Genomic DNA, 22788 nt, shown 5'->3' with positions numbered 1-22788 from the left:
CGTTTGCAAATAGCCCGGGAAAATTATCTCTTTCTCTTCATGCCCCGTTTCAATTCCTTCTTTATTAGAGTTGTTACGTGTGACCTTTATGGTTTGTAGGAGTAGGGAAACTGTTTATTTCTCAAGCATCACTCAGCAGAATGCAATCACTTTGCAAGCCCTCCAGCCTCCAGACAGGGACATCCTGAATTTTTCAGCTGTGATTGGAATCGGGTTCACCTCTGTTTTGAGTCTCAAAGCCTCATTGAGACAAATAATTTGCAAAAAATAAAAAAAAGATAGACTATTAAGGATGCTGTTTATGTTGTTGCTGTTGCTCAAGTAAAACACAAAAGGCAACATGTTTATGCCATGCGGTTGAGGACTAACAGATCCTCCTGTTCATTAAAAGTTGACCCCCTTTTTTCCCCTGTATGAATTAAATAGGAATGCATAAGTTCTTCTGTTTTTGTACGGAATAAAATTAAAAGTCTGTTTCCTTAAAGGGTGTCATCAGTTAAATAGAAGAACAAAACAAATACTATTTATCTCAAAGAAAATTAAACTCTAACAGTATACTGTATGTCTTAATCTGCAGATAGACTAACATGCACACATGTACACTAGAAGCAACATTATGTACCATAATGAACAAAGACACCCACGGTCACTGCCTGTGACAGGTTTTCTCATAATGTGCTCTGGGGTGCAGCTGTTCTCCATTCTGGTCATTACATCAGGGGTTTTTAAATGCACAAGAAGTGTTCAAAGAGAAATAAAGAGGATATCATGGAGGAATCTTTTCCATTCGTGTGAAATATGGAGTGCATTTTAAAAGGTGCTTGAGACTGAATTACAGATCTTTTCTTCCTGTACTTGTGTGGGAATTTCAGACGCCTATACATTACTTGAATTTATAGTTTTTCTGGTGACTATTTTTTTTGTTTTCCGCCAAGTTATTACCATTTTCTTACTTCAGTGTTTGTGCACTTGAGGAGAATAATCTGTGAATCCATGCATCAATGTGCATGATTCCAAAATCAACATTACTTATGTCGGATATTAATATTTATAATCCTTTTGGTGCATCTTTTTTCAAGATGTTTTATGGTTCATTTTGATAACGATTTGATTTTTATCATAATAAGTGGTTGCTGCTACAATTCATTGTCCATATTGGTTAGTTTTAAATGATCCGATTTAATGACCTAAAATCGATCCAGGACATCTTTAGCCAAAAATTCCACCAGTTTGACTCAAAGAAAAATAACTGGATACTGAACAGTGCAGGTGAAGTTTCCCAGATTACTTGTATTTCTTACAATATAATCAAGTGTAAATTAAATATGTTTACAAACAAACAAGCAAGAATTAATGGCAAATCCATTCACTATTTAGTTCCATAAAGTTCAGCCCACTGTTGTTTTTGCACATTAAAATAATTCAAACAGAACGTTATTAGAATATTCTACCTCACTGTATGGTCACATTCATTCATTCAGTCATTCATCTTCTAATCCGTTTTATCTCATTCGGGGTCAGGGGGCTGCCGGACCCTATCTTGGCCACTTACAGGCGAAGGCAGGGGACACCCTGGACAGGTCGCCAGTATGTCGCAGTGTATTATCACATGTATTTGCTAAATGCAAAGCGTTTCCACACATTGGACTTGAATGATGTACTGATCAGTTTTTACAGCCATCACATGTGTGTTGTCCACTGTGATGCACTTGATTGTTTTTATGCTATAGTAAAATAAACCAACTGTATGATCATAGAAATATATATAAATTCATCGATTAAGTCGATTAATTGGTACACCCCTACTTTTTTTTTACATAGCAACAGGATGATGTTAAAAATGCAGCACTGGAGAATCAAGTTTGTAGAACTGAATTGTATGTAACTGAACTGAAGAGAAAAGTTGTAATTTCTCTGTTTTTTTATATATATATATATAATTTAGTGAAGGCTTTTAAAAGTTGTAGACTTGGAGTTCAGTTAAATGTATTCTTTTGGTGTTGTCACTACCTTTTTTTCGTAAATATTATTTAAATATAGAGGACATATTCTGTTAGTTTATAGGAATTAGCTGATGGATCCTGCTTTAAATCATTCCATGCTGCAATGCAAGATTAAAACAAATCACAAAAAACTAATACAAAATAAATCCAGCAAATTGAAAAGAACCTCTTTGGTAAACAACGAAAGGCCAATGATTGGACTCATGAAAAACAAAGCTTAATAGGATTAGACTCACAACAACTGACAGCAAATAGGAACAAGATTAAAAACAAAAAAATGATCTCACTTTTTTTTTTTACATTTAGTTTTTGCTGTTAAAAAAAGCTACTTCACCATCCTATCAGAGTGCCGCCTAATAGCCAACAAGTGTACTCGAACTGACTGTTCCACTAAAAGGGAGAGGAGATAGCACGGCTGACAGGGAGATGCTGATAACTAAAGAGGAAAAGTCAAACGGAGTGTGTTGAATTTGAAGCAGTTCTCTCTGCTTCGTGTGAGAGATGTGTCAACTTTTCAGGTCACACATTTCCAAGTTAGTAGCTGAGGATTAGCTTAAAGCTTCTTTGCATGGTTGTGATTTGATCAGTGGTCTCAAAAAAAATCTAACCTACATTTTGTTAAATGTTGCACTGCTTTTCAACTCAACACATTTTTTTGTTTGTTTTTGTCTACTTTTCCTGCTTCTCAGCTTTGACCCTCAGAAGGGCTTCTGGTGTCAACTCCTTGACGGAGGAAAGACAAAATGTCTGGGGAAAAGCAAAGGAAGGAAGTACCCTCCTATGGAGCTAGAGGTGAACTTATTTGTACATGTCCTAAAGCGTATAAATACAGAATATAAATACAGAATTAAATCTCTGACCATCTTATAATTCAAAAAAACCACAAATCCGATGACTGACATTGACAGCCCACAGTCTCTCCATCTCCTGCGTCCCATAGGACATAGACAATAATGAAAACTGTCAACCAATCAGATCCATCCAGAGATCCACCACCTTACTATGAGGACTCATAGTGACATAACACCTGTGAGAGACAGAAAATGGGGGCAGATTTGGATTGAGGAAAAGGACAGGTCAGAGGGAAAAAAAATCCATTAATCTTTGTCCTGGCTGCAGACTCTGCAGAGGAGAGACCAGCTCACGGATGAATCACATGTTCACTCTCACTTCAAGACAAACTCATACCAACAATCTGTCTCCACACTTGCGCTCACACATGGCCACTGGCTGTGCCTTGGTGTCACCTGTAATTAGAATTTATTTGAGCTTTCAGCGAGGGGAAAGGCAGCGAGTTCAGAAGATGAGAGAGGCAGAGCGAACAGCAGGAGTGAGAGACAAGAGAGGAGGTGGAGAGATGATCTCTGGGATTTTTTATGTAATTTCCTCTTGCTCCCCCACCTCTCTTTTCATATGTCAGTTCATATCAACTTACAGTTTTTTGCTGCTCATATGTTTTATTAAACAAAAAACCTTATATTTATTCTGTGATTTCTGTTCGTTTTTTATTTTCTTCCTTGGGAACTGCTTCCTATCCTTTTCCATCGTCTATTTCCTTTTTTTCTGACCTTTGCAACACTCTTTCCTTAACCCTCCATTTACTTTCTAATCTTGTTACACTTCTCTGCTTCTCTTCCTCTGCTCTTCAGGCACGCGAATATCTCTCCAGGTACTACAGGGACCATAATGTTGAGCTGTCAAAACTGCTGCATCGTCTTGGACAGCCCCTTCCCTCTTGGCTCAGAGAGGAGCTGCAGAAGGTCAGTAGCAAGCTCATCTCACAATGAATCAAATCATTTAAGAGTGAAGTGTTTAGGATCATTTCATTTTTACCTTTATTTAAGTAAAAAGACAGAAATGAAATAAAACCAACAAATCTCTCATATTTTCACAACTTAGTTTTCCCATTTTACCATTTCTAAATTACTGTAGTTATGTTGCTCAATTGTGACACCCAGTGATTGTTTGATGTATTACCCCTTTTTTTTAAACTGGACTACAAAGGGCAACAAACGCCTGAAATATTCTTTGCTTCGTCAAACTTTCTGGATTTGTCTTTTAAAAAGCCATTGCAAGCCAGCAAAAATAATTTTGTAATACATTTACTCAAAATAATTTGCTTTTTTAAGCTCATGTTCAATCTTCAATGACAGTGCGCTAAACCTTTTTTCTTCAACGATATGTGATCTTCACTGGTGTCCATGGATTATATGAAATCCTTTTCACCTTTATCCACCTTTGCCATGGTAGGGATAACACATCAATGTAAGGATCGGGTCATCTGGACCCCATAGAATAGCCCAAGGGTTAAAGCATTTGCACAAAAATAACAAGTAAAAAAAGTTTAAAAAAAACACATATACTGCTAGATAATAAACGATAGAATCTCTGCTGCACTGATCCATACTGAAACTTTGGATTTAGAGCTGTGTACATCTGTTATTTCACACTTTCGACTTTAGTCATAATAGCTTGATAAAGTAGACTTGTTTTGACCTTCAAGCTCTGAGTAAACTCGAATTGCTGCTCATAGAGAAAAAAATAACAAACCCAATTTTGCAGCACTCACCGCTGCTGCTCTCTATTTCCACGGCTGATATTTTAATCAATAAATAATCAAAAGCATGATTAAAGTACTTTATCCAGTTTCTCTCTGTTTTTCTCCCCCTGCCCCCAACAACCCGTTCTCTTTGTACCACTTTCTGAAGGTTAGATAACCTTTGCGTTTGTGAGCCAGAGTTAAAGGTCAAGACGTCAGAGACGCAGAAGTGACCAGGAGCACCTGACTTCAGCTGCACTGTCTGTGGCCTTTTCATGCACCCTGAGGCGGGGGCAAGGATGACACGCCCTGCGTCACCTACAACCGGGACGCTGCTGAGCAGAGAGGACGTCAGCGATGTACAGAGAAACCCAGCAGGAACAAATGTGGATGGATGGATGGATGGATGGATGGATGGATGGATGGATGGATGGATGGATGGATGGATGGATGGATGGATGGATGGATGGATGGATGGATGGATGGATGGATGGATGGATGGATGGATGGATGGATGGATGGATGGATGGATGGAACAGTTCTAAAGGAAGTGGGAACTGAAAAGATGAGCCACAATAAATCAATAAAGAAAGTTATAGGAGACAAGGAGAGCTTGGCCAGAGTTGCCCTAACCCGTTCCTGATCTGTCATACAGGTCTGCAGTGAATATTATTGTTTGTTTTTTTTGTTATTTGACTTTCTCCTTTAAGTTATCTTGCAGCGCTGGTCAGCTGTGCGTGGTTTCCATAGGGATAACGTTGCACTAAGTTCTGTTTTTTGAAACTCCAACCCAATAAATACAAATATATTTGCTTGCTTTTACTAGTTTTGTGTGTTTTTTGTTGTTTTAAGATGTTACTCTGATGGAGAAAAGGGATAAATTCAGACTCAGGGTGGGTGACGGACTGTTACTTTTATTGGTATATTTTTTTCTTTTATTTGTATTATTTTTTACATTGAAAGTAGCTTATGTAAGATTTACTTTCCATTTTCACCCTTTGAGATGAGACTTTCCCTGAGAGCTGAAAATGTGACGCTGCAACAGAAACCTGCAAATTGCACATAAGAGTCCTGCAAACATTTTGACTGAAGAAAATCTCTCTTCAAAAGGACTGGACATGATTTGAAGCAAATAATTTTCTAAATCCAAGATCTGTGGTTGCTGCTGTTACTGGAAAAGTACAAAGTCACATTTTTCTTTGTCATGGTCTCCTTTGAGAAACGTTTTGTCTTTCCCTCTAAACCTCTATGTTTTTGGGGGGGGATTTATTTAGAAAGAAAAGCCCCCATTTTGTCAACCGAACACACAGAAGGAAAATTAAAGAAGGAAATATGACTGCTTAAAATGTTCTTTTCCTTTTTGTTTTGTTTTGTTTTTTTATGATATGGACAAATATGTTTACTCTCCTCTGAAAGGTTGGTCGTATAGTTATCCAGACATCCCAAGAGAACTTTATTACTTTGCAGTTTATGAACAGGAATGCATTAGCATTTTAAAATCGATTTAAAAGGGATGTACTTTTGTATGATAGATACAAAGCCTTTATTTTGTTGGATATAAAACAGTCTAATGTAAAAAAAATACAATTTTACTCCAAAGTGATGAGCAATAAAATATTGTAGAGAAGAAATAATCCACTAATAAATGAAATAATGCTGAAACATGCATGCATTATGATTACATTGACTTTTGACCTTTTTTTCCTTTTTGCTAAAGTAAACATTTTTCAAAGTAAAATTATTGATTAGTAATTGCAGATTTATGTTGTGCTCCATGTTAATTCAGTTTATATAATTCCAGTAGGCCACACAAAATACAAGAAAAAATGTTTAAAAACTAAATGTGCATTTCAGTTTTAGTATTGTCCAATGATGCCATTCAAGTAAAACCAGATTAATCTATTCTTGTAAAGGTGTTTAAAAATGACAATCCATTATCAAATCATCATTATCACAATAAAACATGGATATCTTTCCAAAACACCACATAAAAAAAAACTACAAAGAAACTCAAGTTGTTTTCTATATCTCTCTTAAGAGGTTGTCATAAAAACCCAGCCATATCTCTACTTAATCAACAGTAAACATACTTCCAATAGTACCAGTATCTGTCTTGGCAGTAACTGAAACACCATGAGCCAAGCATAACATTCCCAGCCTTTTTATGGCTTACTCTTCAAGTGTATTTTTTTTATTTGTATTTCCGTGTGACTCAAAAGGAATTTCGTGACGCACATGCCATTTACGAGGTGTCAAACAACAAGAAGGTCAGTGTTTCAAAGCTGTCAGCCTATTTCTGCGTGCCATTTTTAGAACATTGTAAATTTATTTATTTTAAATATTTACATATTCTAATTCTCAGAATACTTTTATTGCTAAACCAGCAACAAGTTGAAAATTGTTAAATAAAGTTCATAGTGTCTATATCAATAACTGTCAGCTTAGGTTCTTCTATAATCAGACACGGTTGTGTTTTTTAGCATTCCAACAGTGGTATGCAAAAGTTTGGGCACCCCTGATAATTTTCAAGATTCTTCTTCATAAATCATTGGTTGTTTGGATCATCAATTTCAGTTAAATTGATCATATAGCAGATGAACCAAGTGATAATTGAGAAGTGAAATGAAGTTTATTGGATTTAAAGAAACTGTGCAATAATTACCTAAACAAAAATAGGCTGGTGCTTAAATTTGGGCACCCCAACAGAAACATGCCATCAATATTTAGTAGATCCTCCTTTTGCAGAAATGACAGCCTCCAATCGCTTCCTATAGCTTCCAATAAGGACCTGGGGCTTCATTTATAAAACTTTGCGTAGGATTTGCGTCAGAAGTGGCGTACGGATGAAACATAGGACGTGCGTACGCACAGAAATATTCGGATTTATAAAACCGTGCACACGCACATCCTACGCATCTTTCCCTTAATAAATCACAACCAATTCTAAATGCTGCGCAGCTTTTGCGGCTTCATGACACGCCTATAGTTGTCCATAAATAGTCCGTGAAACGCCCACAAAGGAATATTCATGTCTTGCGAGATCATGGCAAACACAGAGAGGAAATCAAAAAAACGTAACCACTCAATGTGAAGTAGAAGTTATCGTTGGCGAGGTGGAAAAGAGGAGAAAAATGTTGTTTGGAGGGCACAGTGTGGGCATTACTAATGCCAAAAAGGCACATGAGTGGCGAACGGTGGCAGACGCCAAATGCTGTAGCCTCACAACCTCGGACCGGGGGGGGGGCACCGGAGCGCCAGATGCACCGGGTGACACGCGTGGTTCCTCCGAGTGCTCCTCTGTAACGCCGGGCCCAAAAGCCCGCAGAGGTCCAACAGGACGGCTCGAGGAAGTCTGAACCGGCTCATGAGCCACTCGTCCTCGTTTGCCAGCACGTCTTCTTGCTGTCTAAGGATGCGTTCACTCCGAATTCTTCCATTTGCCACATCTTCTAAGAGCGCAAGATCAGCCATTATGCGTCATTACGCATTGTGATGGGGCATTTTATTTCCATCCATTTATTGCATCTGACAAACTACAGATGTTGGTAATAATCGACGTGGAAATGGGAAATTGTTCAGCGCAAATGTAATTTCTTGTTGCTTTGTGAATGATGAGACATACGCCATACATGGTTTTATCAAAGATAAAACAAACTAAAGGCATATGCATGAATACCATAATTCCATAGCTTATGAAGAAATGTTTTAATATGAAAATAACTTTCCCCAGTGGACAATTAGTACGTCTGTCCGCACGCCCGCACCTATATCTGCTCCGCCAGACGGACACACTGACGAGAATATCAGTTTTGTACATTATTTCGTTCTGTTAACTATTATTTATGAGGATGAATTGCACAACATGCCAATATTGCAGAACATATTTCACTTTTCTTTTTGCAAATAAGTTTTCATTTGAATTTCTGTCGTAATTTTCGTTTGATTTTTTTTGTTTGTTTCACTGCTGATCGATCGAACGGGTGTTCGTGTAGGCTGTTAATTGTAAGACTTGCTTTGTGAAGTCTTCATGTTATTTATGAGAGGCAGTATTGTCATTTTGACTTTCACGTGTTTCTTCCATCTGCCGACGGTGTCGCCGTTTCTCATTTCACCAGTTTTTGTGCGTACGCCTGGGTCAGAGCTTGCGTGAAGGACCGCACATTTTCCCGTCAAGTTTGCTTTTTATAAATATCAACTACTGCGTAGAGAGTGGCGTACGCCTTCTTTTGTGCGTACGGAACGTTTATAAATGAGGCCCCTGGATTCTGGTTGAAGGTATTTTGGACCATTCCTCTTTGCAAAACATCTCCAGTGCAGTCAGATTTGATGACTTCCGAGCATAGACAGCCCACTTTAAATCACACCACAGATATATATACTGAGATGATTCCAGAACATTGTACTTGTTCCTCTGCACGAATGCCTTTGTAGAATTAGAGCAGTGGTTAGGTTCATTGTCTTGTTGAAGTATCCAGCCCCCGGCTTCAACTTTGTCACTCATTCTTGAACATTGTTTGTAAGAATCTGCTGAAACTGACTGGAATCCATCTCACCTTCAACTTTGACAAGATTTCCAGTACCTGCACTGGCCACACAGCCCCAAAGAATGATGGAACCGCCACCAAATTTGACTGTGGGTAGTAAGTGTTTGTCTTGGAATGCTGTGTTCTTTGTTCGCCAAGCATACCGCCCCTTGTTATGTCCAAATAACTCCATTTTAGCTTCATCAGTCCACAGCACCTTATTCCAACATGAAGCTGGCTTATCCAAATGTGCTTTAGCATAACTCAGGCGACTCTGTTTGTGGCTTGTGCGCAGAACAGGCTTCTTCCGCATTCCTCTTCCATACAGCATCTTCTTGTGCAAAGTGCGCTGAATGGTTGAACGATGCACAGAGACACCATCTGCAGCCAGATCATGTTGTAGGTCTTTCGAGCTGGTCTGTGGGTTGAGTTTGATTGTTCTCACCATCCTTCGCCTCTGCCTTTGTGAGATTTTTCTGGGCCGGCCACTCCGGGCCTTTGCTTGAACTGTGCCTGTGGTCTTCCATTCATTATATTCCTCACAGTGGAAATTGACAGCTGAAGTCTCTTAGCAAGCTTTTTGTATCCTTCACCTAAACTATGATCTTGAACAATCTTTGTTTTCAAGTCATCTGACAGCTGTTTTCAGGTTCCCATGTTGACATTCTTCAGGGAAGATGCATAGAGGAGAAAAACTTGCTCTTGGCCACCTTAAATACCTCTTCTCATGATAGGCTTTACATGTGTATGTAGATCAAGGGTCTCTGAGCTTGTAAAACAAATTTTATTATTTTTGTTTAACCCTTGTGCTCTCCTAAGCACTTTAACGTTCAGAGTTGGGTCATGTAGACCTACTAGACAGTGCTTTGAACAATTTTTCTTCAGTGATTTGTGATCTTCACTAGTGTCCATTCTCAGATGACAGTGTCATTGTGGGCTGTGTATCAGGGGGGGATGAGCAGGAGTACAGGAGTGTCATCTCCGACTTTATTGGCTGGTGTGAAATTAACCACCTGGTGCTAACCACCAGCAAGACGAAGGAGCTGATCCTGGACTTCAGGAGGTCCCCTACACCACACTCACCGGTGAACATCCAGGGTTCAGACATTGAGGTCGTGGACACATTTAAATATCTGGGTGTTCATCTGAACAGCAGACTGGACTGGTCCAACAACACGAATGCTCTGTACGGGAGGGGTCAGAGTCGCCCCCACCTGCCGAGGAGACTGAGGTCGTTCGGCATGTGCAGACAGCTGCTGAGGACCTTTTATGATACTGTGGTGGCCTCAGTGGTCCTTTATGGAGTTGTGTGCTGGGCGGGGAGCAGTGCAGGCAGAGACTTGTAGAGGCTTGAGTCCATGGAGGAGGTGGCAGACAGGAAGATGTTAGCTAAGCTAATATCCATCATGGATAACCCCTCCCACCCCCTACACCAAACTCTAGAGGCGTTGAGCAGCTCCTTCAGCACAAGACTGTTGCACCCTCAGTGTAAGAAGGAGCGCTACCGCAGGTCATTCCTCCCCACAGCCATCAGACTGTACAACACCGTGTCAAAGTGACACTCCACGGTCCAAGGGGTGTTTTTCTTTCTTTTACTCATTGATTCTTTTACTTTTGTTGCAGTTGTTGCACTTTTTACAATTTGTACAATTTACAATAAAAAAAAAAAAAAATGTGACAACGGCGGGTTGCATAAGGGATCAAGCATTTGCAGTTGACGACATATTTTTTGTACATATTTTATCTTTATTATTGTGATTATTATTATTAGTAGTAGTAGTAGTATTTAATATTTATTTATTTATTTATTATGAATATAATTTTCGATAATAATTTCAATAATAATTGTAATTATAATTTCTAATTATAATTTTTAATAATTTAATATTCTTAATAATTTAATATGAATGTCATTTTTTATGTCCTTTTTTGATGTTAAACAGATTATTTCTGAATGTCGTTTTTTGCTGCCACAGATATATGAAATTTCCCCATTGTGGGATTAATAAAGTCATCATCTATCTATCATCTATGGATTACATGAAATCTTTCCACCTTTATCCACCTTTGTCATGGTAGGAATAACACGTCAATGCAAGGGTGGGGTCATCTAAGATAGCACAAAAGTTATGTAATTATAGCACATTTAACTTCTCAAATATCACTGTGTTCATCTGCTATATGGTATTTTTAACTGAAATTAATGATCCGATCAACCAATGATTTATGAAGAAAAATCTTGGACATTATCAGGGGTGCCAAAACTTTCTCATACCACTGTAGGAATGGTACAAAACACAACCGTGTCTGATAATAGAAGATCCTAAGATGTCAAGATAGTATATTAGTGTAATTTAAACAAATTTATACAATGTAACTTGATATTTATATTCATAGAAGCTACCGTCCAACTCTTTGCGTCAGACCGTTCAGGCCTTGGCCTCATTCATTAATTTCTGATAATGTCCACCTCATTGGGCATTATCCCTCATAAATTTTATTACATTTTACATCAGAAGCATTTGGTGGGAAACTTTTTGATTGAATTACATTTCAATTGTCAAGGTGGAAATGTTAAGTAAAAGCAAGTAAACAGAAATGATACTGGTTTACAGACTGTTTAAGTCATTGTTTTAAAAAACAGGGTAAATATTTCCTGTAACTACTATTATTATTGGGACATAACTAGATCCAGTGAAGCACGTCTTTTTTTTTTGTTTTGCTTGTGTATTTTTCACAGCACAAAAGCAACATATTTTCACAGATTTCCTTCCTTTTTACATTGTTGTAAGTCAAACTGACCACTTGAGGGCGAAGTTTAACTACAAGTTTGGCCATGTTCCTGCTCAGGTGTGGACTTCTGTAATGGCCAAAGCAGTTTCAATTTAAGAAGTAGTTGTGTTTGCTGCCCTGTGACGTAATGGTGACATGTCCATGGTGTACCCCACCTTTGACCAACATTAGCCGAGACAGGCTCCAGCAACCCTGTGACCCTGAAAGGGACACAGCGGGCTAATAAAATGGACGGGGTTGCATTTTCTCATTAAGTAAAAATTCCAAAACTGTGTTTTTGTAATCTTATTTTGCCACTGAGGATTATCCAGATAAAGAACCTGACTTCTGGTCCCTTTGTGGCGCTTCAGCAACACCCTTTAAGTGACTTAAGTGACATTTTGCAGACAATGACTGATAATTGCACAAAGGCACCTTAAATACCACAATGGTCTACGTCAAACATTTCTGTCCTTTTTATGTCTTTAATTAGAGGGTAAAAAATAACTTTTTCGCCATCTAATCTCAAAGTATAAAAACTGACTTGGCTTTTTCAATAGAAATGACCAAAATTAAAAAAGAAACGTACCAGTCATCATCGGTCAAATGAGTGCAGATCATAAACTAAATACCACAACGTACCTGCGATTGTGTGTGCGTACCCACAGTGTCAGTCATGGGTGTGTTGTTTGATGCGGTATGTTCACAGAAAACATTCTAGCGAGGTTTCCGTTGCCATCAGTGCCGTCGCTGCTCACAACAAGACAAAACACATAAGATAAGAGACAATGAGCGTCATACATGAATGCTAGACATGCATTAGGAGAAATGCTTAAGCGTTGCCTGCAGTAAATATCCAACACACGTCTTACGAAAAGTTAGTTTATGAAATATAACGATGTAACAACATAACACAAAATTAACAGGAAGTTTGGGGTCCAACTTTTAGGAGGGTTTTCCTTAAGTGTTGACAGTTAGACAACACTGAAATACTGTGCAACATATCAATACAATAATACATCAATACTTAAAAAATACTGTTTTGTGCTTTGTTTAACATAAAACACACATTTCTTTCAGCGCAAACATCACTTAGCACACAGTCAAAGTCAAATACTTTTTTGGTGTTACATAAGACCTGAAGTACACGAGGTAAAATCCTAAAAACATGATTGATAAACTTTGAAGAAACACATTTCACTTAAGCACACATCAATGTGAAGACAGCACTCGACACTGAAGAGTTAAAAGTCATGTTGCGAGGAGTGCAGGTTTGATAATTCAGGTTATTCCACTGATTATTCTTCATGCTTGAGTGCATTTATGAGAAACTAAGAATAATACTTGGTCCATTTTCAACATCTCAAATCACTGATCTAAAATAACAATACATAGATGCAAAAAACATTGAAAAATATGTACAGAGCATTGTCAGAACAATATAAAGGTGTAAAATGGCATAGAATGACATGTTTTTGGTGTAAACTTCCTCTGTTATGTTTATGTTTGTTCAAAAAGTGCTTATGACCTTTCCATAAGAATCAGGTCAGGCTTTTACATAAATGTTTTCTAATCAATTAACATTGACCCACAAGATAAGCATGAGCTAAGTACCGTATTTTCCGGACTATAAGTCGCACTTTTTTTCATAGTTTGGCAAGGGGTGCGACTTATACTCCGCAGCGACTTATATTCGAAATAAATTGAAATAAATACATTGTTAACCCTCCTGTTATGTTCATTTGTGAGGAACAGAGATGATGTTCCTGGGTCAATTTGTTGTATGAGGTATGTTCAGTGTTAAGAGGATGTTAAGTGACTCAGAGAATCAGCAAACTTCTTTTACAGAAAGATCTTGAAGGCTAACAACATAATATTCTATTTTTCCAATGATTTCATAGATTCAGAAATGCAATAAAAGTGAAAACTGTTTCTACAAATACAGGATGAAAACAGAGTATTAGTTAGCCAATGATGCTTCATGAAAGGAATAAATAAATAAGTTTGAGAAAAAATTACTGTGAAATTATTAGATAAACAGTCTGCTATGATTGTGTCATATAAGGTTGTGAAAGTTAAAATGCGACTTATAGTCCAGTGCGACTTATCTGTGTTTTTTTCTACTTTATAATGCATTTTTGGGCTGGTGCGACTTATACTCCGGTGCGACTTATAGTCCGGAAAATACGGTACGTTGAAAATAACTGATTGAGTCCTAAGAGTCTTCACGATTAGCCTTCAGTCTGAGTTGGTGTGGTGATTGTTGCTTTTATCTCGTTTTCTCGTCTCGCCGAATAATTTTGCGTATCCAGAAGCTAAAAGCCGAGACTTTGGTGTAAACACCGGGTGACTGCTGCGTCCTGCAAGCATGACCCCAGGATGTGACTCCATAAATCACCCAGCCACCCCCTGGTCGCTCACACACTAGTGGACCTCCACTGTCACCGCGGCAACTGTCAACGCGCCTGTCGGACTGGACGCTGCCGGCGCAGAGCATGCGGCTCGTGAAGGCACTGTGGTAGTACTGCTGGCAAAGGCGGCGTGGCAGCAGGGACAGGGGTGCCTGCTGAAGGGTTTTGGAGTAGGATCGTCCTGTAGAGGGAAAAGGTGCCATATTTTATAAAGATAATTCAGCAAGTTGATGTTTTTCAGGTAAAACATGTTGCAAATTATTCAAGCTGTGGCATAGCAAACATTATCAGTTCATCTTAAATGATCTAGCACTACATTTAAAAGCAATTTTAATGATTGATTTTTGGCAGGCATGCATGACATGACCTTGCTTTGTGGCAATCTGGCTTTCAGAAGTAACTTTAGTTTTTCAAAACACCTTCATTTTACTGTTTTAATTTGTAAAAAAAAAAAACAACAACAAAAAGGTCAAGATTGCGACAACACTGTTAAGTTGTTCCCCTATGTACTGTAAATCTAAATTCTAAAAGTGAACCCCTTGATGCCTATAGATTCAAATATGCATCAAACCAATCTACTTGAAAGGAAAAACACATGATTTTATTTTCATGGCTGGAAATAAATTCAGGTGTCAGGATTAAGGTGCAATTTGACATATTTAAGATTTGTTTTGGTCTTTTCTGCAAGAAGACAAAAATAGACTTCAAAATAAGAGCATCGTTAGCACCACTGACGTTGTAGCAAATATTTTCCTAAAGATGTCTATTACATCAATCTAAATTATAGACTGTGTCAATACTACAGTTTCCACAACTATCCTATTGGAAGTGAGTGGGAAACACCACTAAAAATGTGAGCCAAAGTTTTATTTTTTATTTTTTTTTCTGGGGTCCCTGTGAGCATCATAAACTATCCATAGCAGCATTAGGTTGATGTGTATGTGGAAAATTTACTTGCGTGTGTGATATGCGAGTGAAAGAAAGCCACACAGCTATTCAAAGTCTTGAGTCGAATGGTCATTGCTAAACATCACAGACTCTAAATAGCCCGGGCTGCCTTACTCAAGTAAACTTGGACGACTCTCCTCTGCCACCCACACAAACTAAATCCTTTTATCACACACAATTTCAACTATAGGAGATCAAAACACTCTTCCCAGAGGGGAGTTTGGGCTCTGGCAATGTGTTAACATAACCTTCTGCAGGCCTTTCTGACTAAGTTGCCATGATTAATGACATCAGCATGTAATTTAAAGATCACTTGCAGATGTGTTGCTCTGGACACAGTCAAGTGTAACAGCAGACAGAGGATGAAGTGGAACGAGGGCTATTTAGAGAGGGAATAAGAACTCACATGATTAGGCTCCGAGGCTGAACTTTAAAATGCCTTCCACCTTAAAGCCCCATAGACTTTATAAGCTCGCCACCAAATCTGTTTGTTTTAGTCTTTTAAATATGTAATTTGTAGCATTTTCTGTCTTTAAAACGTGAAAGACATAATTGTATTTTTCAAACAACATACAATATTTAGATTTAACTAATAGTTTCTGAAAACGTAACCAGGCAAAAGGGTCATTTTCTGTAATTTCCTGCCACTATCAGTTTTTTTCATTGTAAATTCTCAATAAATAAATTGCGTCACACACTCAACATGCACACACTATCAGCTGACCTGTGTCCCCCCAGCCTGTTATGTGGCAGTTGCTGGCTTGTTTGAGCAGTCTCTCCTTCCTCGCGGGCAGGCAGACTGGAAGAACGTGACGGCTGAATGACACACATTCTCCCGCCGTTTGTCTCACTGCTCCTGGCGACAGGTGAACCAAGGCCAAGTCGTAGTCATTGCTGTGGGAATGGTATCTCGGATGAAAGACAATTTTATCGACGCCGTATTCCTCTTCGTACTCCTCGGGGACCAGGGAGTGATAGTCGCCCACTCGTACTTTATACAGCTTTGTGCTGTTACCGTACCTGTAGATGGAAAGATGCAGGAACCCCTTGTCAGGAATGAAACTTTTAAACAAAAAAAGAAGATATTCACCAGGAGCCCCTCAGCTTTTAGTCCTATTTCAAGATATTGTGTAAAGCATTGTGCTATTGTGTTATTAGTATACCTAAAAATGCCATAAACATATCACAGATATGTGCAACTAAAACAACTTTTTGACACTGTCCATAATCTACAACTTGTAACCTGGAAAGCAGGTTAACCTGTGAAGACACGACTTGATTTCAGTACACAAAGTCTAAAACTAAAACTAGGAACATAAACATTAAACCTCACAACTAAAAACCAAAACCTCAACAGACTCAAAAAAGGAACTGAACGATTGAAAAGGCAAATCCATAAAGGCCCCCTTGCTTACTGCTTATTGTGAGGGTGGTCCTCTGCTGTACAGATTCCAAAAGAAAATGCCATATTTGTCTTTTCTTACTTTTGTTTTTGTTTTGTTTTACATCATTTTTAAATACCAAGAAACAGAACTGAACAAAAGCACAAAGCTGTGCCATATTGAATTTTTTATGTAAAGCATTAGATGAAGTTAGTGGTATACGCCGTCATGCTAACATGATTTCTTCTCCATCCACATCATGGTTACAGACAATGCTCAAACTAAAGCCTTTTAGTGGCGTCACAGACTTCATGAGCTATTGCACCTGTGTGCCTCTGCTACTAAAGTGTGCATGGCAGCCTGTTTGATGATCCTGACTTGGACAGATTTCATAGAAACTGATTATGATTAGATGAATATGATTGGAGTAAAACTCAACTATAATGTCAAAAAATGTCAGCAGTTAAAAAAATTGACATAACATGACATATGAAAGGAACGGACTACAAAAATAAATGTTAATTTTTTTCAACAATTATTTTTGATAACATTCACTCACACACAATGCTTTTCTGATGTTATTTTACTTATAGAATTTTGCTCTGCTTGTATATATATATATATTTATTTTACAAGTCATTCTCATATGTAATTTTACTTTTAGTCTTTTAGTAACTCAGTCTTCTTCTTTTATGAAGATTTTTGGTCCTGGTTTCAATAAAAATGATTAGAACCATCAGCTCTGTTAAATCCAAAAGGTAAAAAGTCATTGATTTCTGAAGTCTAAAGCTCAAACACATCATAAAAACGATGCAGCACCCTCGCCACTCTGGGCTGATTGTGGTGGAGTTCTGCTCCAGTTGATATTTTGCTTAACCACCATGCTGGCAGTAGGGACTTTAGTACGTTACTCTTCAAAACATTTTTTTGAAACCCATGATTTCCTATTGTTGGTTAGTGTTAGTCTGTTGGCGCTAAAGCTTTTAAGATAAGATAAGACAAAACTTTATTAATCCCACGATGGGGACATTCTATTGACTGCAACAGCAGCAAAGTGACGTACAGCAAAAGTAAAGTAAAGTGACCTTAAAGTGTTACAGTACAACATAAAAAAAGCAGAAGAACATCTGCATGACAGAGTAAATTAAATTAAACAAAAATAAATAAATAAGTAAAGATACACACCAAAAGCAACTGTTAAAGAACAAAAAAACTGCTGGAAACAACAACTGCAGCAACAAGTAAATAAATATATGAGTGACAAACACCCATGAGTCCATAGTGTGTCACTTCAGCACAGTTGTACAGTCTGTGGGGAGGAATGAATTTTGGAGCTAATCTAAAAGTTTAAAGTAGATTAATTGACTAACTTTGCCAATTATTATCCTTTACACCACTGACGTAGGCACATTATATAGCAGGTGAGGCATGATTTACAATCAGTTCACAACCTTAAGACATCCATTTTTTTTTTTTTTTATTTCATGTCAGAAGATTGTATGCCATTAAATTGACACAATATATGAATGTAATAGCATCAAAAACATTTTAAGGCCTCATTTTAGGAAAATTTACCAAATATTTTTTTTTTACTTTTTAGGAATTCATGGCAACCCTTTTTTGGAAAAAACATACACTTTACGTACACTTTGTCCTATTGTTTAATTGTATTTATTTATTTATTTATTTTTTTACATGGGAGTCAATTGCTCCCTTCTGAAATCTGCCTCTTGTTGTCTTTCAAAGAAGTACAACATTTGATACTTCTTTGTTTGTGTCAAATTAGAGAACTGAAGGTAGGGGCTTGATCTCAACATTTGTCATTATTTGATAAATATTCTTTGGATTATTGAAATAAAACGAGACAGCAACAACATTAGAATCAGGGTGAGCCCGGGCAAAACTCCTAAAAAAAAACCAAGAAAATAAGAGGAAAAAGGACGGCCTTGAGCATGCAGGTCTTTGTCTAAAGTTACACTTGGCAGACTGTTGCTGTTAAGATCTGATTACCTTTGGATCTTGCTACATGTTTGGCAGAGTATCAAGACGCTTTTCGCACCCTGATTAGGTACAGAAAAATATACCAAGCATTTAAGGAAATTCCCAAATTTTACAAAGATTGTACTGTATTAAAAGAGAATCTAGATTGTATCTTGGTGAAATTTGGCATTTTAAAAATAAATGCTTATGTTCATCTTTCGGCACAGTGGATCAGCTTTCAATGATTAGCAATGTGAACAGGCTTATTACTATTGGCAATCCTCTAGTTGTGAAGCTACTGGTTTAATGTGTCAATCGCATGATCCGAGGTTACAGTTTGTATACCAAATAAAATATATGGAGAATTGCGAATCTTGCATGCAGTTTCAGAGAACTTGAAAGCAATACTAAAAGCAAAAGTAATCACACATTTTTGCCATTTGATGTGCATGTCTGCTACCTTATAAATGTGTGCCACTTTATTAGCCTCACTACACATTAAAGTCAAAAACTGGGAGGTCAGAAGACCCTGTTTTGGCCTGTATGCTGCTACAAATAGACTATGGACAAAGGTCAAAAAGTCATTTAAGTGTTTGATATTTACTTTGATTTCAATATCTTTTCATATAAAAATAAAACTGATAATGGAGAATATTACAGTCTGATTGTGAATCAGTAATTCCACCTTAATACTTTTGAAAACTAGGGTGTATCTAGATGACATTTCACTGAGATCACACACGTGCGTGCTCATTATTTGTCCGCTGTAATAATTGTCTCATTATTTCTACAATAGCCAATAAGAGTATTGTAACTCCACCTGCAGTCACTTATGTCAACTAATTCAAAGCAAAAAGTGAACCTCGAGGGAGTAGATAAATTAGTAATATGCCATTAGGAATTTATACAAACATTGTTTAGTTAAACCCAGTTATTCATATTGTTAGTCTGTTCACTTGTTGGCTGGTTATTTCAATTTAATTGTTTACACATAGAGTACAGACCAAAAGTTTGGACACACCTTATCTTACGAACAGTTTTCTTTGTTTTCATGACTATGAAAATAGTAGAGTCACACTGAAGGCATCAAAGCTGTGAATTAACACATGTGGAATTACCGGTATATACATAACAAAAAAGTGTGAAATACCTAAAATGTCACATTGTAGGTTCTTCAACGTAGCCACTTCTTGATTTGATTACTGCTTTGCACACTCTTGGCATTCTCTTGATGAGCTTCAAGAGGTAGTCACCTTAAATGGTCTCCAACAGTCTTGAAGGAGTTTCCGGAGATGCTTAGCTCACCCCAAAGCATCTCAATTGGGTTCAGGACCGGTGACTGTGGAGGCCAGGTCATCTGGCACAGCATCCATCACTCTCCTTCTTGGTCAAATAGCCCTGACTCAGCCTGGAGGGGTGTTTGGGGCCATTGTCCGGTCCGCTTGTGAGCCAGTTTCTTTCTAGCACTTGATGGTTTTTGTGATTGCACTTGGGGACACTTTCAAAGTTTTCCCAATTTTTTGGACTGACTCAAGTTCATTTTTTAAAGTAATGATGGCCAGTCTTTTTTCTGTACTTTGCTGCTTTTTTTCTTGCCATAATACAAATTCTAACAGTCTATTCAGTAGGACTATCAGCTGTGTATCCACCTGACTATTGCAAAACACAACTGATGGTCCCAACCCCATTTATAAGGCAAACAATCACAATTATTAAACCTGACAGGGCACACCTGTGAAGTGAAAAACATTTCAGGTGACTAACTCTTGAAGCTCATCAAGAGAATGCCAAGAGTGTGCAAAGCAGTAATCAAATCAAAAGGTGGCTAATGAAGAACCTACAATATAACATATTTTCAGTTGTTTTACACTTTTTTGTTATGTATATAATTCCACATGTTTTAATTCACAGTTTTGATGCCTTCAGTGTGAATCTACAATTTTCATAGTCATGAAAATAAAGAAAACTCTTTGAATGAGAAGGTGTGTCCAAACTTTTGGTCTGTACTGTATGTCTGATTTCTTTATGTAAATCACTAAAAATATTAAATGTGGTTCCACTGCTCATCATCTCTCACCCTTTATTTTAGTTTGTTGGTTAAGAAATAAAATGTGGTCCCGTATGAAAAGAGGAGATTTTGAGAAAGGCAAATTGGTGCTAAAACCTCTCTCCAAATTTACCACTCATCCAAAAGGTCCAAAAATAACCCAAACTTACATTTATGGCACATATTGGCGTTCCGTTTTAATCAACAATTTGATACTGAACAAGCATGGGATCCAGAAGAAATCTATGAAAAACGGGCTCATCTGGATTATACCCAATTTGTTGGGGGGGGGGGGGGGGGGGGATTAACCTGTGAATTTAGACAGAGTCTCAATGTTTCAGAAGACACAACACTCTTCAAAAAAAAGGAATTTTTGATATGGTCATATAAGAGAATAATGGTGGTTTCTGACTGAATTTCAGTATTAGTTTTTCACTAAATTAACTAAACAAAAGCTCCAACCTAGTTTTTTTATCATCTCAAGGTCAACAAAACAAAGCTTTTTTTAATTAGGGTGTATCCTAAACTACATTTCACTGAAATGACAAACACACACCCATGCACAAGAGTTTATTATTTGACTTTATATAAAAGGAATTTAGAGATCCACCTCTTCATTATTTACACAATAGATCAAAGAGATTAACTCCAATAGCAGTCAATTATTACAAGACATTTAGAGTAAAAAGTGAGCCCTAAGAGTATACACACAATAGCTATTTGGTTATTAGGGATGTATTAACACATAGCTGTCAGTCAAACCCATTGTAATGCATCACATCAATTTCATCAAACCCAGACGTGTAGTATTTAAAATATTAAAAAGATTCTGTTGAGCTCATCAAATAAATCAGCAACAATAACACACGTCAATAGTAATAAGGTTGTGCAGGTTTTAGGGTGTATCCTGAATGACACACACACAAGTTCTTTTAGGTCCTTCTAGGTATTCACCTTTTAATTCTTTCATTATTTATTCAATAGCCCAGAGACTTGGACTCCACCTTCAGTCACTTATGTCAACTTATTCAAAGCAAAAAGTGAGCCCTAAAGGGAGTAGACAAATTAGGCATTCAACAATAAGGGTTATAATAACTTACTATAACATTGTATAAACTCACCAAGATAATGAAAATATGCTTTAAATAATAATGCCATTTAAGATTTCAAATTGGACAAAACAAACAAACAAACAGATAAAATGGGTTTATGCTTTTCAATTCCAAGCTGGAACCCTTACAGATATTTGCATTGCATCTGATTATTAAAATGTAGGACTTGTTAGTTGCTCCAAATAAGAGTGACAGGCACCTTTAGCTGTCTAGGAAAAAACACAATACATTTGGCTTCTCGGGAATTCAACGCAAATACTCAGCTCAGCTGATTACAAACACTTATTCTTTACAAACTGAACAAAGGTTAAAAGAGAAATATAAAAACGCAACAGACAACAACATTTTTCCCATTAAACTTAAAAACAGACTGACGTCATCCATTATGTTGTGGGCACACAAATGTTTTTAATTATTTATTTGTTTTTTCTTTTAATTGAATCTTTAAATCAATTAAAATTCAATTTGCATGTTTATTGAATTATTACTTGAAAAATGATTACAATTTCAAAAATGACACAAATACATTTTAACATAAGGTGGGATTAATTTGACACGTTTACTGTGTAAATTATATTTTTAAATCATATTTGCTTTTAAACGTCAATTAAAATACAACTTTTATCTTAAAAAAAAATCAAAAAAGTATTGTCTACCTCTTGTTTGACCAGTGTTCAGCATGGCCCCTCCTTCTGCCATATTAACTTCCTCGTCTTCCTCTGCAATCTGATATTTAATGCGTGAAGGGCATTTGCAGTTATGACTTTTCCAGGATTAGACTTGGATCTTTTCAATAAAAAGTCCCATAGTAAGAGACAAAGAAATGTGGCTTTGTCAAAACACAGGGACAGTATTATACAATGTACTCAATTATCCTGTGAGCCACAGCCCTCTTGTAAATATTGGAAGAGGAAAACAGCTTAACTTTACAGTCAGCAACATTTAATACAGATCCATTGTAAGCCGATACTGTCAGATCCCACTAAAACAAATTTATTTCATGTTCTTTCTTTTTTACCACTATTAATCTGGATGTAATGTTTAAAAATTAGGCATGGTTAGGTAGCAAAA

General features: G+C 37.2%; 2 protein-coding genes across 3 annotated transcripts in view; one reads left to right on the top strand and one right to left on the bottom strand.

Annotated features, from left to right (window-relative positions):
- The window catches only part of LOC144981212 (bifunctional heparan sulfate N-deacetylase/N-sulfotransferase 4-like), a 42865-nt gene extending 37506 nt beyond the window's left edge, over positions 1-5359 (top strand). Inside the window, exons 13-15 of one of the 2 annotated variants that reach the window (XM_078953233.1) lie at positions 2693-2795; positions 3653-3763; positions 4717-5359. In XM_078953233.1, the coding sequence (XP_078809359.1) occupies positions 2693-2795; positions 3653-3763; positions 4717-4746 (244 nt within the window). In that variant the 3' untranslated portion in view covers positions 4747-5359. Of the gene's footprint in view, positions 1-2692; positions 2796-3652; positions 3764-4711 lie in introns of both variants that reach the window. The other variant, XM_078953237.1, reaches the window with a different exon arrangement.
- A 7346-nt stretch (positions 5360-12705) lies between these two features.
- Positions 12706-22788, bottom strand: part of LOC105358156 (neurotrypsin) — a 30014-nt gene continuing 19931 nt past the window's right edge. Inside the window, exons 12-13 of the mRNA XM_078953245.1 lie at positions 15921-16216; positions 12706-14429 (exon numbers count right to left, since the gene is read on the bottom strand). Of these exons, the coding sequence (XP_078809371.1) occupies positions 14107-14429; positions 15921-16216 (619 nt within the window). The 3' untranslated portion in view covers positions 12706-14106. The remainder of the gene's footprint in view (positions 14430-15920; positions 16217-22788) is intronic.

The sequence above is a fragment of the Oryzias latipes genome, chromosome 1 (genome assembly GCF_053564925.1).
Source record: "Oryzias latipes strain Hd-rR chromosome 1, Olatipes_Hd-rR_3.1".
Lineage (NCBI taxonomy): Eukaryota > Metazoa > Chordata > Actinopteri > Beloniformes > Adrianichthyidae > Oryzias > Oryzias latipes.
The sequence above is the reverse complement of the archived record's forward strand: the minus strand, read 5'-3'. Positions and strand labels throughout refer to the sequence as shown.